Raw genomic sequence first — 18748 nt, forward strand, 5'->3', positions numbered from 1 at the left:
TCAGTTACATTTGTCGTTCATTTTCTCCCAGAAGTTGATAACATTATAATTAACATTAGCGTTAACAATTACCACAAACCCAAACAAAGAATGCCATTACAGTAAATCTGCAAATCATAATTTGTGACAAAATGTGCCAGTTTGGCATTTAATTGACTCCAAGTGGATTAGTGCTCAGGATTGCTGGCATGGCAAACTTGTGAGTTTCCTGCAGAGCTGCACTGAACATGCTGCAGCTGTTTGGTTCGGTGTCTTTGAAGCTGTGCCCTGCAAAGACACATGTAGGAAAGATTTTCTGTTTTTATTTTCGGGATTAATCGACCTGCAGAGTGACTGATACTAGCTGTTTGTTGCAGATAAGGAGTCTGGCAAGCGACTTTGATGTGGCTGACAACTTGCTGCTGGTAATGTGGAGATTGATTTTCTTTGCTTGGAGTACCCCTGTTTAACTCGGGTCTTGATTCAAAACACTTTGTCACTTTAGCACATAAGGAGGATGGTGACTCCTGCTGTTTAACATCCAATTAATCATATTGCTCATACTGGGGGCGGGGTGATGTGTTTAGGCATGATGGATTGATAAGATCCTCTCTTGATTGCTAGGCCTTGATGTAAGCTACTTTTAGCGTACCAACACAACATCTAAAATAAAATGAGAAGAATTGCAGGTTAAGTTCATTTCCATGTGAAAAAAAAAATGCATGTTGATGAAATGTTTCCATAAACTATTTATTGGGGAAAGAATCAGGATGCCTGGTTACATATTTGCCGTATGAATGGAGGCTGCATGCTGTGGAATTTGATGATAAATCAAGAATCAGAGCCAAATAATTCCCCAGAGATGCCAGCGCTTCTAGCTATGGTGTCCAACGGGCCAGTAAGCTGGGAAAGGACAAAGTGTACGTATCTGTGTGTGCATGCATGTAAATATGCCCGTTTGTGTGAGCTTCTCTCCAAGCAACCCCCTGCTGCCGCATATGATACAGCCTATCGAAGCACGTTATTTTAAAGTGAAAAGGGGTCGAGTATAGCACCAGTCCGCAGTGCTGTAAGGGAAGAGGGGTCAAGTGGAAAAAAACGAGTAAACGATCTCGGAGAGGAAGGGGACAAAAATGAGAAAAGGGGGGGTGAGAAATTGTCGAATGCGACAGGGAAGATGAAGGACACACCTGGAGAGGGCCACATTTCCCCAGTGTGGCGTACAGTGATTACCCAAGTTTTAGGACTCCTTCAGAGGATAGAATGGTGCTCCAGCAGGGGCTGTCAGCAGCGGCCGCACCTCCATCCATCCAGACACCCAGGGACTCCATTACACCCTGATGGGCAGGAATGGAAAACCAATCGAGGGGCTATGGGAAGCAATGTGTAGGCGCTGGGAACCACACGGACAGGCAATCTGCCATGATGAAGAGGCTCCCTTCCCTGTTCCTCCTCTCGGACCCAGCGTGTCCTCCCGCATCCCCTTCAAGCCCCACTGCGCTCTGCCGCAATGCCTCGGCCAGCTGACCTACCCCGACACCTACCGCGCTCTCTCACACCTTCCTTCTCTCTGTTGTAAGCCCCGGCAGCATGTATCTGTTCACATCATCGCATGGAGAACAGGTGAAGCAGAGATGGATTTTTTTCGTTGAAGGGAAACAGATGGATTTTGAATTGAGGTGGAATGTAATTTATGACTTTCCTGAAGTTCAGCAGATTTGTAGGTAGCTCCAGTCCGGATTTGATGCCGTGCTCAGGGAACGTTGAAGGCTGCAAGGTCAGCTGCAGTGTACTTAACCTCCCTTCAGACAGCCTGTGTCGGACATACCTGTTGTGCAGTGGGGTCGGTATGATGACTTCATTAGAGGCATCTGAGGAATAAAGATATTTATTTGGCCACAGCAAATCAACGCTGTGAATCAATCTCACTGAAGATTGTACGCCGCACATTGGGGCTGGGATGGAGGAGTCTTGTATTTATTGATTTTTCCTGAAGGCTTGGCTGGCTGTCTTTTACTTACTCCTCGTGTCTGGTCTTTGCTCCGACTACCGGCAAAACTCATGCAGCCTGATTTCATGCTCTGTTATGTGTTTATTTTCCCAGTTTGATAGTCAGTGTATGATTCACTTTAATTTGAAGTGTATTGTTTATTACTGAGCGTGTAAGGATATGGAATTAAAGTTCGAGTGCGTAGGATTTACTGGCATTCAGCAGCATAGATTGCAACCAAATGATCCCCCCTCGTCTCACCCTCCTCTACGGTAGCCACTGAAAACACAAAGGCCCTTGTTAAAGCGAGTTTCAGTTTTTGGTCTCGGCTACTGTCGAAGTGCAACATGGCAGACTCGGTGGAAGAGGACCCACAGGTCAGGTAATTATACACTAATGACAACATAATTTTACAGTGCTACATTTTCTTTTTCCTTTTCACTTTTTTCTTTAGCTTTTTGGAGCCCTGATAGAGACTCGTCAGTCAAAACATGTTGGCTTTGTTAATGATTAGTCTTTTTACAATTTAGCCACTATGATTAAGGCTTTTAAAGGAGCTCATTTTCAGGCTGTTCTATTTCAGTGTTTCCTCTAGGATTTTTTTCAGCAGCGGGGGCAGGCTCTCCGGGGAGCCGTGGTGGTGTAAACAAATGACACTTGACTGCAGATTTTACTTTTATGCCCAGCATAATCCCCCTTTTTATTGAATGGCTGGCATGGAAAAGGGCTTTTTAAAGGCTGAATGTAAAAATAAAAAATAATAACAAAAATACAACAATAAAATGAAATAAAAAATATAACAATAAATAATAATTTCTTGATGGGGCTGTAGAATCAGTGGCAAAGATTGCACCCAGGCTCAGAACAATGAATTTTTCTGGGTTTTGAGAAATATTTGAACAAGCTCATCTGAAAATGCAGACAGCAGTTACATCATGGCATGTATATATTCGCTTAATGCTATCAATTAGTTTACTCACGTTAGCAACACTGAGTTGAGTTGGCACCGGGCCCATATAAAATCTATTATAAGTTTTCTTAAGCTAATAAGTCTACCTTTTCTCCGTGAGTCGTTGCCCTATTTTCAAGATGACACTCCTCTGACTCTCAGACCTGGTGCCCAGGTGCTTGCCGTGATGTCACTTTCAAAGACGCGCTCTCGCGAGTAATTAACGTCGATGGCACTGGTAAGTTCTTGGGGGAGGAGGGGGATCTACTCCAAAGAGTAGATACTGAGCAAGATAGTTATCTAGTTTACCTCAGCACTCGCGACACCCGACCCAGTGCAGGACTCTGCTGTGAAGGTGGAGATATGATGCGGCGGTGGTGTATTTGCGACAATTTTAAAAAAAAAAAGAGAAATTTGAAGGAGCGGCGGCTAGAATGTAGAGGAAACACTGTATTTGGGGTTACTACTTGAATAGGTTTACATTGGTTTACGTTAGTGCTCAAAAGTACATCAGTTTTCTCAAACTGTTCAGTGCTGCAGCACATTATTCTCCTTCTGTCTGAAACACTGTTTTAGCTCCTGTCTCTTTAAGCAGCTGTGTTGAATCACGTTCCAAACTGGCCACTAGGCATACATTATGCAAATCTGTGACATGGTGACAGTGTGTGATGTCACAAAGTAACGAAAATAAAGGCAGGACTACTAATGAGGCCTGTCAGGAATATTATAGGACAGCGGTCCTCAATAGGCGGCCCCCGGGCCGCATCCGGCCCGCCGGCCTCCTGTTTGTGGCCCCCGTACTGTTATTCCTTCACCATGTGTTTTGTTTGGGTCAGCACGTGTACACCGGGACTTGTCTCCATGCCAACGATACAAAGACAACTGGGTCACTCACCGCTGTGATCGCAACTTTTAACTTTCACTTTTGATTTCGGAGCAGTTCACGTATTCACATTTTGCCAGTGGCAAGAGATTGAAATGGCGTGTTCCAAGTAAACTGCTATAATAAAGTGGACAGTGAGAATCGGCAACTTATAGAAGTAAGAACTTAAAACTTCTATTCATTCTCCCTCAAACCAGGACAGAACTCACGGATCTGACAGCGCAGCAGTGACACACACTTACGATGTTTAACATGTTTTAGCAAGTCTCATCATACTTTATCACCTGTAGCGTAACGGACGGGGAGTTCCTCCCGGCAAACACCCTTTCACTCACGGTGCCAAAATTTGTATCATCCTTGTTAAAACTCAACATCATTTAATCAAAGAACAAATGACGTGAATTAACCCACAACCATCTTACATATCATCTTATTCACAAACACTTTCACAAATCATAATTACACCAACACCAACAGAATACCCAAGAGTCATTGCGCCACAGTCCACAAGGGGCGTTACAATATGCCAGGAGAAGCTGTGATGAAGATTTCCAGTTTGAAACTGCATTATGAGACGAAGCATAAGAATTTTGAAGAGACATTTCCTCAAAATTCAGAGATAAGCACAACACAAATAAATGCACTGAAATCGTCATATCAAGCTGCAAGCAGGATTCTTGTCACATCTATGTCACAATGAAATAAAATAATGCATGATGAAGTGATGGACACAATGTCTGAAGGCAAACAAAAAGAGGAAATATTCAACTATGTATTTTGATTTATGTTAAAATGGAAATTACATTTTATTTTTGTTCGTATTTTGTTGTTTAGAATGAAAAGGACATTTTGTTTTGAATATTACAGTATTATTGCATGTGGCCTGGCCGACCTCAATACATGGACCTTTGAGTCATTGAAAAAAATCTTTGTGGCCCTTTAAGATTTGTATTTGAGTACCCCTGTTATAGGACATTGTAGTCGGACATTAATCTGTTATATACATGTATTCGTATGGCCAAATGTTGAATATCCATGACCATTCAGGTTATCACATGACCTTAGTCCAACTGAGCACTTGTGTCAGTTGAGGAAGGTATCTTTATGTTAGGGATGCACCGATCTGACTTTTTCAATCCCGATACTGATACCGATGCCTGGACTTTGTGTATCTGCCGATACCCGATACCGACCCGATACTGTTGTTGAATTAATAATAAACTGTATAACGTCCACCTTATACCATGTGGAAGAGACTAAAGGCACCAGACTTTCCTAACTAAGACAAAATAATCAAACATATACTAAACATTGTAAACATGTGTAACATTAATAATAATAATAATAATAATAATAATAATAATAATAATAATAATAATAATAATAATAATAATAATAATAATACATTCAATTTACATAGCGCCTGGCAGGGTACCCAAAGACACTTAACAAAGTGGAACAAACAAAACAAAGAATAAATGGAGCGCCTGTCAGTCAGCACGGAGGGAACACTAGCGCCGAAGTCAGTAGCAACGTCCGTGTACAAACTAGCGTCTTGAGGCTCCGTGCACACAGCGGGGACAACGCAGGAGACCAAGAGATCCAATCCAAGTGATGGAGCCTGGGGTGAAGTGACAGCAGAGGTCCAGGTGCTCCTGTGCTGAACACCTGAAGACCCCACCAGCAACAGCGAAGTAGCGACCATCCAACATCGCTGCAAGCTGGGGAGACCGCAGCAGCAGAGGAGGAGACAAAGCAGCCCGGCGGTGAATAACCCTGAGGTTGTGGTGGAGGGAGGACCAACGGAGTAACGATGGACAGCCCACAGAGTATTGAGTACGTCGGTTTGAAAGTAAGCGTTGCTAGGCTAACAGCTGATCGGTGAGGCTAACAACTGATGGCAGGGCTACTAGCTAATCAGCGGAGAAATGTGACGTGAGTAAGTGCAACATCCTGCAAACAAGAATACAAAATAAAACATAGCAGCTGAACCCGAGAATAAAGTAATAAAAAGTTGGTCAAACAACAACTAGTGGTCTTCCAGCATGCGACACACTAACGCTGACGAATAACGTAGGATGTGCTGCGACGGAGAAAAAAAAACTGGATCGGCCTGCGGATCTGTTCATTTTTCCGATCCCAGATCCAGATGTTTTGTCAATATCGGCCGATATCCGATCTTAATATAGGATCGTTGCACCCCTACTTTATGTACTTATTTAAGTATATGTTTGAGAGTCCAATTAGTTTTGTCCTCTTGAAATTGGGCAACTTTGTCTACAAAGTACTAAAACTCCTTCACTCTACATCTTATGCGGATGGAACCACACTCAAATTAGAGCTGAGAGTTGGCACTTGAATCTCATTTTCAGCATTTTTATTTCTTCTGCTGGAGTACAAAGCCACTTCTCCCAATTAGGGTGTAAGTAACAGTGCAGGAAAAGTATAGCTCATAGTCTTAGATTGTTTTGACTTTTTCTAGCTGAGTGGAATAAACAACAGATAGAAAGAACAGTAATAATGACTTCTGGGTTTTTTTCTTGTGTGATAATCCTATAGCAGCATCGATAATCGTCCCCAAAACATAATCACATTACTCAGCTCATTCGGTGAAACAGAAATATGTGATATTTAGTCTGAACGTGTGTGTGTGTGTGTGTGTGTGTGTGTTTTTGCCAATGTGTGATATGAAAGTGTCAACTGAGACACACAGTTGAGCTGCTCCATGGTAAGCCAGGTAAACAAATGTTTTGTAACAGTGGGTGAGGGGGTGTCATACTGAAGATTCCTTTAACAAGAGCTTGTTCATGCAGGCGGAACAAAAATATGTTTTTTGAACCACACTTACACTTTATGGGAGCCTTAGTGCCTCAGTCACTGTAAATTATGATGTGTATTCTGAATATGCACATTACCATGGACCCCTGGGTTATCTACACGATATATCAGAACCGATCTCTACAGAGACATTTTGTCTTCTGGCTGTCTGCTGGCATCATACTATTTCTATTCCGCAGCTCACACCCACATCCTCTCTTGTTTTTCTCTCTCTCTTTTTTTTCTTTTTTTTAAGGTTGTCCCGTCTGCAGACATTTGAATTGAATTGACTGAATTTTTAAACCTGAAAAATGAATGTGAAATGTCTCTGTGCAGGTGCCCTATGTCAAGGTGGCTCCAGAGGACATCCTGAAGGTTCAGTTCCCCCGCTTCACCACTCTGGACCTGAGGCCGACCAACACCGACATCAGCCTGGCTGTGGCCGGCCTCCTCACCTTCTTTAACAGCACCACCGCCTGCCTCATCTGTGCACAGGCTGACTGTGAGTACAGCGTTCACACCCCCCCCACGACACAGCACGCAAAGATCCACACCTGGGGAGAGCGCTTGCACGACTTTCCGACAAAGTGCAAACATTTTTGTTTAATGTCTGGCATCCTTTAACACGTGTTAGCGTGCATAAGCTTCTCACACGCATGCCGACTGCGCTCTGACAACAGATGCAGCGCTTATCAACATCTCACCCTGTGACACGCTCCCATCTGAAGCAGCTGCTGCTCTCCACAGCTACAGCTCCCTCACAGTAGCGTGCACGACAACTGCATCCAAAAATAAATGACATCCATGCGGAATCCTTTCTCTACTTCAAAGTCACGATCATCCTTAATTTAAAAAGGGGCACTATGTAGTTTTGGAAAAGAAATTCAAACTCAATTTTGTTTTTATTTACAATATTAATGAAGTAATAGCACAAACTCACAAATGTGGATTTTTTTCCATTATTGGAAAAACAAGCTGTTCTCAGGGAAAAATAAGAACACTGTCTGAAGCTAGAAAGGTGGCAGGGTCCGCCAAATATAAACAAATTGAAACAGTATGAAATTGTGTTGTCCTTTAGGCAGAAAGTTCAAAATCAGTCAATAGCACGTGTAAGTGTGTCATGTGTATGCTGTCGTCTCAGTTTGATACGAACCACGGCTTGCTGATGCTCAAGACGCACCTTAAAAACAGATGTAAGAGAACGAGGATGGAGTTCAAAGCCACATCCACCAATGATTTGACCGCCTCCTTGTTGAAGGCGCTCGTTAGATTCTAAAGATACTAAAGCGTATGACCTCAAAAAAAGCTCGAAAATCTTCCTTAGGGAAGTTATTTTCGTAAATAGAGAGGAAGATTAAATCATGGCCTGTTCCCACCCTCCTGTAGTCCGACGAGCAGTAATTACAACTCCCCAGACAAAGGCACTGTGACCCTGAGTGGCACCCGCTAACCTTTTCCTAATCAGCACCAGGCTTTGAAGGAAGGAAATAAGCTTGAGACATCAACCGAGTGTCAGACAGCCAGAGATGGCAATGAGCCACTTTGAACCGCCCACCCTGCCTATCTCCATTCTCAGTTCTTCTGCCTTTTAACTTTCTCTTTGACTGTCTCTTGGACTTTACGTTGGAGTCTCCTTTCATTCATAACCCTTACGACAACATTTGTCCCTAGAATGCTTCATGTATTAAGCCAAAACCTGTGTTTCTGCATGTCAATAATATGAGGATTGCTGCCCGAAATTGCTGTCTGAATTTGCAGAAATTGGAAAATGTTGCTTGGAAGAATTAGTTGAATTGTGTATTCAATCTTAGTTTAACTAAATCTCACTAGACAAACCCATTACAGCAATGGTCCGAAATATATCATTAGTTGTTTTCACTTTCAGGTGTTCCTGTACCTGTCAGTCATTCTTCTGTTTCAGGGCCCAGATCCTGTTTCTGTGACATTTATTCCACAGACAGTTGATTAATACAGCTCTGGCGAGAACAGTGATAACAAGTCAGCCCTTTTAGGCACCCTCTGACTTTAATATTGGCAAGTTTGGAGAAAAGAAACTCATTTAACATTACTCTTCTTCCTCCCTCCGGTTGTGTGGGTGTGCGGGAGGTTTTTATTCTGTGTCAGTGGGCTAAGAGAGGACTGGAAAGGAAATTAAATGAAATGAAAAGAAATTAAATGAGGAGAGGGGGAGATAGGAGATACCAAGGTGAGTCTGAGAAAGAGAGGCGAGGAGAAATGCAGCGATTGAGTTGGGATTATGCATTTGCTACAAGAGGGAGACGGTCCGGGAAATGACGTGGCCGTATTGATTGCACCCTCTCATATGACCCCCATTCATTCAATAGAAAATGCAGCAGATGGCAGAGTGCCCAGTTTTTGTGTGTGTTTGTATCCGTGTCTGCGTGTGTGTGTGTAAAGGTCTGGGTTCAGCAATCGCATCAGCCGAAACCCATTCGACTTTGGCTCCGGCTCGCGCAGGGCCGGCCCTCCCCTCCCCTTCTCTGTCGGCTCACGCAGTCAGTTGGTCGGTTGGCAGCCGGCTGTCGGTGGCTCGTCCACATGTGCCGGCCTCATTAATCACCCGAGCCAGTGACAGCCTAATAGAGCGTGGCCAATTCATGAATATTTTCCAGCCATGGCTGAGGAGGCAAGGATGGAGGTGGAGCTGTGCCCAAAGGCATGGTGCACACCAGGACGGACATTAATCTAGCTAACCTCCGATATCGATGGCAGTATCAGCCGCAGTACTGTAACATTTGCCCAGAAAACCGTCCACGTAGTTTTGGCTCTGCTAGGTGGCCCCACATGTCGTGTGGCTGTGGCCTTTGGTAAATGAAAAGAGACACAAACACACACACACACTAAAATGCATGCACAGAATTTCCCTGTAGTGCAAACCACACACAATCTTACGCATGCTGTCCCCACACTCCCTGGCACTGTGCTACAGCGGTGCACTTTCATTAGTGAGGAGATTGGTGCAGCTGTCACTAAGCTGAAAGGGAACATCCAATCAGCTCTGAAGTTTAACTGGAGCTGCAGTGCAGGTACAGGATTTCTAAGTTCAACAGAACAGTGGGTCTCAAATGCTTGCAGAGCATTTTTTTCCCCCACCTTTGATAGGCACAGTGTGAGCAGGGTTTGCCATTTCAGCTCACTGCATTGTTCCACTGCAGCTATAAGAGGGAAAAACACTTCTACCTCTTGTTGAGTCAAGTTTCCACTAGGATCTTTCCATTGATGGAGCACCTCATGCTACGTGATTGCCTCTTTTCTCTGGTTCTGATGGCTTTCCTGTGTCATTTATTCAGGTACATCTTTCCATTACAGACCCACTGGCTCTCCATATTTCACACTTATAGTAACTTTGCGTTAATGCCATCACTAACCTGTCACTACCATTACTCAGGTGCTCAATGACTTGTGTGCGGGAATGTATTCAAAGGTGTAAGAATGACAGGAACATAGTAACTACAGGGGCTGGTCTTTCTGACTTTGATGATAGTAATTACACCGTAGCTACTCATGATCCTGGTGGGGGAGGAAGACGCGTCAGTAGAGAAGGTGACGTTGGTCGGGCAGTTGAAAGCAGCAGTGTATGGTTTTAAGAGATTCTCACTGAGCAGTTGTCTTTGAATGCCCTGAAAAGGAGAGTGGGTGTTTCATGGTTTTTGCTTTTTTGGTGTGTTGATTTCCTTTTATTTTAGTTTTATTTTGTTGTCACATCTTCTTGTTTCTTGTCACTTTTTTCACCTCTCGCTCACCTGTGTTCCCAGTGTTCTGTTTCCCTCGTGTGCTCCTGTCTCACATCAGCCTCATCAGCACTGCCCAGTTCAGTGTCTCTCTACCTGCACCTCATACGCTTCTTAGTGTTCCTGTGCCTGTTCCCCATTCCTTGTGTGTTCCCTGTGTTCTTAATTTGTTTCTTGTCTTTTTCTGGTTTGTCTTAATTTTTTTCTCTTTGCTTTCCTTTTTGTTCCCAGTTTTTTCAATTATTTCAATCTTCTCAGGTTTTAGACATCAGCTAAATGCTTGCTTTTTTGTTCTTTCTCCTTCCTGTCTATGTTCGACTGGCGTTAAGTTCCCTTTATGTAAAACATAGCACGGTGGAGTTAGCGTAGTTGCAAATGTGCAGTATTACTCTTTGGTTGAGCAAAACGATTAAGATCTTAAAAGTTAAGAATTTAGGCTGATTTCATATCTGTGTCGAACATTAAACCAGAAAAAAAGAATACGTCAAACGAACATCTTCTGATGGCTATGTGGTCGAGAGGCATTTGTCATTTGACTGTGGCATACTGGGCTCTTTAAACCTGTTGTTGTTTCCACTATGGTCTGAAAAAATTAGTCCACTTCGGTATGAAAAAGCGAAAAAAGTTCTCAGAACATAGGCCTGGATGTCAACATTGACATTGGTCAATCTTTTGTTTGCCGTCTTTCCATGTTGATGTATCGAAGCACAATGGTTTGTTTGGTGGTTCAAATAAAATGCAGCTTGTATCTGACCAATCACAAATGTTCAGTGCTGCACAAGATTCCTTGTGGCTGGGGAAAGTTCTTGCAGGTAAAAGCTGCTTATCTTCACCTTTTTGCCTTTTCCTCCAGGCATCTATCTTTCCTTTTTTTTTTTTTTTAGCTCTTCCGTTCCTCATGCAGCAATATCCCACTCAAGCTCAGAAGCCGAAAAATGAAGCTCTCTGCAGGATAAGTCATTTGCGGCTTCCAGCATGCCACATGAAGAATGAATATGAATGCTGTTTGTGGCGAGAACAGGAATGATCAGCAGGAGCAGATTAGATCAGCGCCACCACCGAGTGACAGGTGGATTATAGTCAGTATTGATGGCTCTACTTTTAGGGTTATTTGGCGTAATGGGAAGAGGAATATGCTCGGGCATACTTTGAGTGTTTTGACACATGATCTTGTCTACAGCGTTTTAAAGTGACGGCCCCAACAGAGGCAAAGTCATAAAGTGAGGCCTTACACACTGCTCAAGGCTAAATGATGAGTCATCGTGATGTTAGGCTGTCATCGGGGCTTTTGGGTCTGTGTTGAAAGCTCCTTCTGTGACCGAAGGTTTCTTTTTGTATTATTCACCTCCGCCTGTCAAGGAATTCATATTCAGCTGCTGTGATTCATGAACAGGTTAATGTTTTTGCACTGCCAGGACCTCTGTGTGGTGGCAGTGTGTGCTTCAGGGTATTTTGTGTGTTTGCAAAAAAAGGTGTGCGCCTCTGTGTGTGTGTGTGTGTGTGTGTGTGTGTGTGTGTGTGTGTGTGTGTGTGTGTAATCATGCGTGGCATCCTGTGGTGACAGTATGTGAAAGGTAAATGAGTGGTTGCCCGGCTTGAATGTCAGATAAAGCCCCTCACCTTTATCTGTGTGCCTGAGAGAGAGAGCTGGAGCCATGTGTCGCCCATGCCAATGAGATAGAGTGGTCTTACTAACACACATTTGTAATCTAATACTTCTGAGGACCCTCTTTGATACTGAGCATTCCTCAACCATTTTACCTGTGGAGCGTTCCAAACAGGTGTTTTTGGAGCATCACACAACTCACCCAGGCTGCTTTTGCCCCCCGGTCCAAACTTGTTTGAGAGGTGACGCTGGCCTCAAATTCGGGATAAGCAAATATTTACATCAATCAATGAAGCTGACGAGGTGAAACATTAAATATATTGCATTTGCGCTGTTGTTAACTGACTACATGTCAGCGCGGTTGTAGTAGCACTATGGAGTATTTTTTTTTCCTACTAGTCGATCTGTGTTTTGTTTGACTCTGCAGGGTTTCACACTATTCCGCTAATCTTCAGGTGGCAGTTACAGTCGATGTGCCAAGAAAATGAGGAAAGGAAGAGACGACTGCAGGATAGTAAACAAAAAAAAAAAACGACTTTGCGAATAAGTTATGAAGGAGGAAATGCATTCAGCATGTTTGTTATTAGACCTCAAGGATGCACACAATGCTTTGAAGAAACACTGAATGTAAAACAGAAATTTTGTTTGTTACAAGTACAAGTAGGACACCTTTAAGATTTCAATTCAATACAGTTACAAACAGTAATCATACAGCACATACGTCAGTTTTTTCCTGTCAGTCTCATGTATGTGTGTGTGAGTATGCAGTAAATTCTAAGCCTGCACAGAGAAAGATGGACTCCAGTAACAATGAAAGATATTATATAAAGAGTTATATTACAAGGTTATTGCTGAAAAATGGTGACCAAAATGAAAGAATTACATTTTTTAACAATTATAACTTAGTCCTAAAACTCTATTCTTAATTATATAACCAAGTCTTGACTGTCAAACAGAAGTCACAACCAGCTGAAACAGTACACGGGACAAAAAATTGACAAAAAATGCTCACTCTCAATGTCGTCATAAAGACAGAGGTACAAGCACACACACACACACACACACACACACACACACAGGCTGTCTTAAATGCTGTTAGAAAAGAAGGAACGTGTACAGGGCAACACACACACACTCACACACTCACACACACACACTCACACAAATACAATCCCACAGAACTTGTTCTCTCTGAACAGGGACCTATACAAGTCTAACTGAAGAAGAGAACATTTTTCATTCAGCTGCATGTTTTTCATTTGATTGAAACTGGTTCACCAGAGCAAACAGTGAGGGAACAACATGGCTGCTGTAAAGCAACCTCGTGAAAAGAAAAAAAAGAAAAAAGAAGCCTCTGACTCCCCTTTGAATACTGTGCAGCCAGAACACTAAAGAGAATATGAGTTTTTCTTCTGCATGTCACTCTGTCTGAATGCTCTTTAGCCAGCCGAATCTAGTGCAGTCTGCGCACCGTCTAATGTCATGAACTTCATGTGAAATTGTATTTGATGCCTTGCGCTGAGCTTCAGAGGCTGGATGCAAGAGGCAGACAAGGAGGGCAGGTTAGCAGAAGCTATTTCAAGCTCATCAAATTTATTCTGCGTTATACTACAGAGGAAGCTGATCTGACAGGTTCGAGACACAGGCGGGCGAGCAAGAAGCAGCAGCCAGGAGCGATGTCTCATGAGTGCACAGACACAGGTAGCCAGGTAGAGGAAGGCAAACTCACACAGTAATATACCGCCACACAGACGAGCTGAAAGACGGGCAGACACCGAGACGTAATTGCACAAGCTATTAGACATGATGCCGGTGACTGGGACACCGCTGCAGCTCACGTTAATGTGCTGTGGAGAAGCTAAAGGAGTCGGCCTGATAACTTAAAATTGCCACACTGAAATTGGTCTCAGTGTGACGGATGAACTACTCTGCTGTCGCCATGGCAAACATCACATGAAGTATCTGTTGATAGCAAAGTCGAGAGTGCTGTTTTATTATTACTTTGTAATGGAAAAAGCAGGTGGAGGCTCAGCTAATGCAAGTCCTTCACCACGATGTCCTTCTCATACGACTCCCCTTGCTGGTATCAGGAAATGTTATACGAGTGTGATGAGATCTGCCAAGGTGAGTGCCAGTGTAGCTGTCTGACCAACACCGCTGGGGTTCACTACTCTCAGATTCATTCAGTTTGTGTGTGGGTTTTTTTCACCGCAACTCGCCTCGCAAATGAGTTTGGAATTCCTATATGGAAAATTAGCCCAATAACCTCTCCGGGGCTGCTAATATATGGATGCAAAGTGGCTGGCAAAATGCTGCCGGGAGCATTTTGATTAAGTCGGCTGTGCTTTAATTAGGGGCAATTCCCCCTTACCTCTCCAGAGTCAAACGGCTTGTTACCATGGGATGGAGCTGCTGAGACATCCGTTTGTGTTTGATGGCTTTACAGTAATTGTAATTAAAGGTGATCAGTCCACATTTTTTTTTTTTTTTCGCTGTTGTCAAATGCAGCAGCCATACAAACATTTATTTTATAGATGCACGATATTGATTTTTGTTCAGCCAAGACAGATACCTGATAATTTCCTGCTTCTCATGGCCGATGCTGGTAAGATAAACAATAATTTGGCACTTCTAAACGGAAGTTTGTAACATGTCTTTTCATGAACACCGAAGGGCAAGGAAGGCCAATGTGTCGTGAGCAAAGATGGATGATTTAAGGGAGACATATTATGCTCATTTTCAGGCTCATCGTTTTATTTCTGGTTACTACTAGAATAGGTTTACATGCAGCTCCTGTCTCCGTACCAGCAGAAGCTCCTCTCTCCCACAGAAAACACTGCTCCTGAAACGCACCGGCAGTAGTCCCGCCTTTCATTCCACGACTACCTGACATCATCATGTCACACCTTTGGCTAATTAATGTCTAGCAGCTAGTTTGGCACATAAGAATTGATTTAGCCCAGCTGCTCTGTTGTTATTAGCAGGGCTGGCTCAGATTTGTGTAAGCTGACCAATCAGACCAGACTGGTTGTTCAGGAGGCGGGGCCTTAAAGAGAGGATCCAAAACAAAAGCAGAGCACTCTGCAGCAGCTCTGAACAGGATGACCAATCTCATGTGTAGATCCTGCGCTTGCATATTTATCAGCCCCACTTACATTCTCAGCCGATAATAACCTAATAATATAAAAAAAATAATTACCCCGATATTTATGGGGCATCCCTAATCTGTTTGTGTTGGATGACTGTGTAACGTATGAAGTTCATACTGTGTTGAAATATTAATCATCACTCTCTGAATGCTGTTGACTTTCCCTAACTTTTCAGTTCAGTGTTTCCCTAACTTTAAAATAAGAAATTATAACTGTAAAGCTCTATTTCCTGAGGAGAGTCTTCCCTTCATTACACGAATCCCTCTCATGTGGTGTGTGTGTGTGTGTGTGTGTGTGTGTGTGTGTGTGTGTGTGTGTGTGTGTGTGTGTGTGTGTGTGTGTGTGTGTGTGTGTGTGTGTGTGTGTGTGTGTGTGTGTCACCGGCAGGCTTATTGAACCTGGAGCAGCTCCTCAGGCAGTTCCTCATCTCCAAGGAGACTCTGTCAGTGCGCATGCTCGATGACAGCCAGGACCCGACCCCTCTCCTGAAGGAGATCCGAGATGACAAGACTGCCACCATTATAGTGGATGCCAACGCCACCATGTCACATATCATTTTGGAACGGGTGAGTATGGTTCGCACGGTCGCTGCGCCATTCACGCACCGCTAACTTTCTTTCTTTAACTTTAATCCATGTCTACCGTCTTAGCTTTATACTGGGGGGGGAAATTCCCAAGATCCACATTTATATAATTCTTATACATCTAACAAAGAAAAAAGTTACTCAGAAATGCCAGTGGCAAGAAGGGTTCGGGGCTAAAAGTAATTGCATATGTGGAGAAGAAGGAGAAGGAGAAGGAGAAGGAGAAGGAGAAGAAGAAGAAGAAGAAGAAGAAGAAGAAGAAGAAGAAGAAGAAGAAGAAGAAGAAGAAGAAGAAGAAGAAGAAGAAGAAGAAGAAGAAGAAGAAGAAGAAGAAGAAGAAGAAGAAGAAGAAGAAGAAGAAGAAGAAGAAGAAGAAGAAGAAGAAGAAGAAGAAGAAGAAGAAGAAGAAGAAGAAGAAGAAGAAGATTCATCTAACCTGCAGAGATAGAGCTTTTATTTCCCACATGGCTCAACGTATATAGTGCAGCACATATAAAAAGGGGAAATTTCTCCTCGCAACCATGAAACGTCTGTGTTCTTGAATGACAAGACAGATTACGTAAATGTATGCACTTTGTGGCAGAGGGCACAGCTTTTTGACGACAGGTGCCCGGAGTCAAATGCACAGTTCCCAAAAAGTTAAAAGGCAAAAATTAATCGAGGCATCATCTTATTGAACAAACCTGTTACGTCAAATTATATGGATGAGAGCATTAAATCAAGATGCATGCCAATGCCAATGCCAATACCTCCATATGTGAGAATTCTGCACAGTTAAGTGGATTAGTGTGAGTAAGACGGGCCTCGTAAAAAAAGAGGAGCCTTATTGTCTGTTTCCCAATACAGTGCATTTTATGGATTAAAAATCGGAGCAAATTGAGCAGACTGAGGCGTTAATGTTCTCATCTGTTGGTTTTAATCTCGAAAACACCCTTTATGTCAAACCACAACATGCAAAGTTCAACATGTGACAAAAACAGCAGCGAGCACCATTTTCAGTCAGTAGCACGACTTGAATGTGTTTTTTGTCCCGCTGACGGCACACTCCAATAATTAACTCGGAACATTATTGAGACGTGGGACACTTTGACTCCCAAGCTTCTCCGGATTGGAGCCTAACGTTTGTGAAGAACCTTGGTGGCATCAATAAAAGGTGATGGTGTGAGCCGGGGACGCGAGGGTGTTTGGCAGCAGCATATGGCCTCTTAGTAATTAATACACACCTCATTATTTCTAGACGACGACGGATGGATGGCGAGAGTGGAGGTGATAATAACTAGAGACGGGGGGGATGCTTCTCTCGTTTCCCAGCTCTTCTACCTCCCTCGTTCTCTCTATTAAAGTCTCTCTCGCAGCAGTCTCAATCTCTCACCTCAGTGGAGTGTTCGGGCAGCCGTCAGTGGTCATTCAGTCACCATGGCAATCCTGGGCCTCAGAGCGGTGGGAGCCCTCGGTGGGATGTCTCTCTTCCTCTCTCTTTGTCTCTTCCCCCGTCTCTTCGGTTGCTCCCTTTTTCTTTTCTTTTTCTCGCTTTCTGTTCTCTGCCCAAAATGCAGAGAATACAATTTCACTTTGTTTGTTCACACCTCCCTCCCTGTGCGGTCCTGTATACCCATCCCTCCATCTCGCACTCTTTTGTCTCCTTTATGTGCCACGCTGTCTGTCAAGAGACAGGCCTGCAGCAGGGTAATGGAAAGTTGGCCGTCCTGCCTCTCATGTGGAGTGCCTGGTTGCCAAACATATCAAAGCCATGCGCCGGCGTCTTTTTTACCAGTCCGAGATGATAATATGAGTGCCATGCCTGTCTAAACGGACAGAATTGCCTTTTGTCATGCAAGACATCCCGCCTTATTGGTCTGTTTGCATCTTGCATCAAACCCCGGTCAGACAAAGGTCTCCCTCTCTGAGGTTTTAGCATTCAGAGGGGTTTAGGTCAGCAGTGTAAGCATTCTGAATGTAATCTTGTTCAGTCAGGCTTCCACTGTTGTGAGACGCTGTATAGAACCAGAGTGCGATGGATGGTGAGCCCGGTATATAGGGGCAGGGCGACTGTGCACACTCTGACCAAAAGCTGCAGCAGAACAACGAGGAGATCAGGAAAATCTTATTTCGAATGCAGCGACAGGGAATCCAAAGAGATATTTCTCATCAGCTGCTTGTTTCGGTTGCATTGTGCGTTCTGAATGTGATGCGGGCAACGAAATAGGATTCCGGTTGTCAGTCGTGTCAGTTTCTGTCCGGTGTGGTATTAAAGGGGACAGATCAGCTAAAGAAAAGATGCAGCTGTATTTTCTTGCTGTTTAGACACACTATATTTTTTTTGTTTTTTTTTCAATTTTTGTCCCTTTAGTGTGTTAATGTTTTTGTGCATGTAAAAAGTCTTGACTATGAAAAAGGGCAAAGTCCACACCAGCAGAAGCTCCTCTCTCCTACAGAAAACACTGCTTACATAACGCCTCGTCCTTTAATTCTGTGATTTTGTGACATCACTTTAGAGGCCTTAAAGAGACAGGAGTTCAAACACTCAAGCACTGGACAATATGGAAAAACTGGTGTGTTTTTTGAGCACTAAAGCATGTAAACCTATTCTAGTAGCAGCCCAAAAATAAAATTATGAGCCTGAAAATGAGCATAATATGTCTCCTTTATGGACAGTTGTGCATATTAAAGTCCCAGGGTTTGTACTACTGTGATCAGCTACTAAAAAAGAATGATAAATAGATAAATGTGAGTTGCTGGTTTCCAAATTCTCACAGATCTGTCAGAGGACCGACTTAATGTGCAGTGTGAGATGCTGCATCACCTCCTCCAGTCACCGAGTCCAGCTCGGTGAAGAAGGGTCGGTTGCTAATAAAGTGACAAATTCTGACATTTCGAGGTGCTGAAATTTCTCTTGAACTATCACCTGCTACAACCTGCTGCATGAAGCTACTGTTAAAGATGGAAAAATCTCCACCACCTTGTGCCATTAGCTCGCTTTACTCCCGGGCCGGTGCGAACAGACAGCTCCCTTGAATCATAATAATAGTAACCTTACAT

General features: G+C 43.4%; 1 protein-coding gene across 7 annotated transcripts in view; it reads left to right on the forward strand.

Moving 5' to 3' along the window:
- The window catches only part of grik4 (glutamate receptor, ionotropic, kainate 4), a 339847-nt gene that overhangs the window by 233172 nt on the left and 87927 nt on the right, over positions 1-18748 (forward strand). For all 7 annotated transcript variants that reach the window (XM_030406054.1, XM_030406044.1, XM_030406072.1 and 4 more), the window contains 2 exons: positions 6955-7120; positions 15513-15691. In XM_030406054.1, coding sequence (XP_030261914.1) covers positions 6955-7120; positions 15513-15691 — 345 coding nt within the window. The remainder of the gene's footprint in view (positions 1-6954; positions 7121-15512; positions 15692-18748) is intronic.

The sequence above is a fragment of the Sparus aurata genome, chromosome 2, assembly GCF_900880675.1.
Source record: "Sparus aurata chromosome 2, fSpaAur1.1, whole genome shotgun sequence".
In the NCBI taxonomy this organism is placed as follows: domain Eukaryota; kingdom Metazoa; phylum Chordata; class Actinopteri; order Spariformes; family Sparidae; genus Sparus; species Sparus aurata.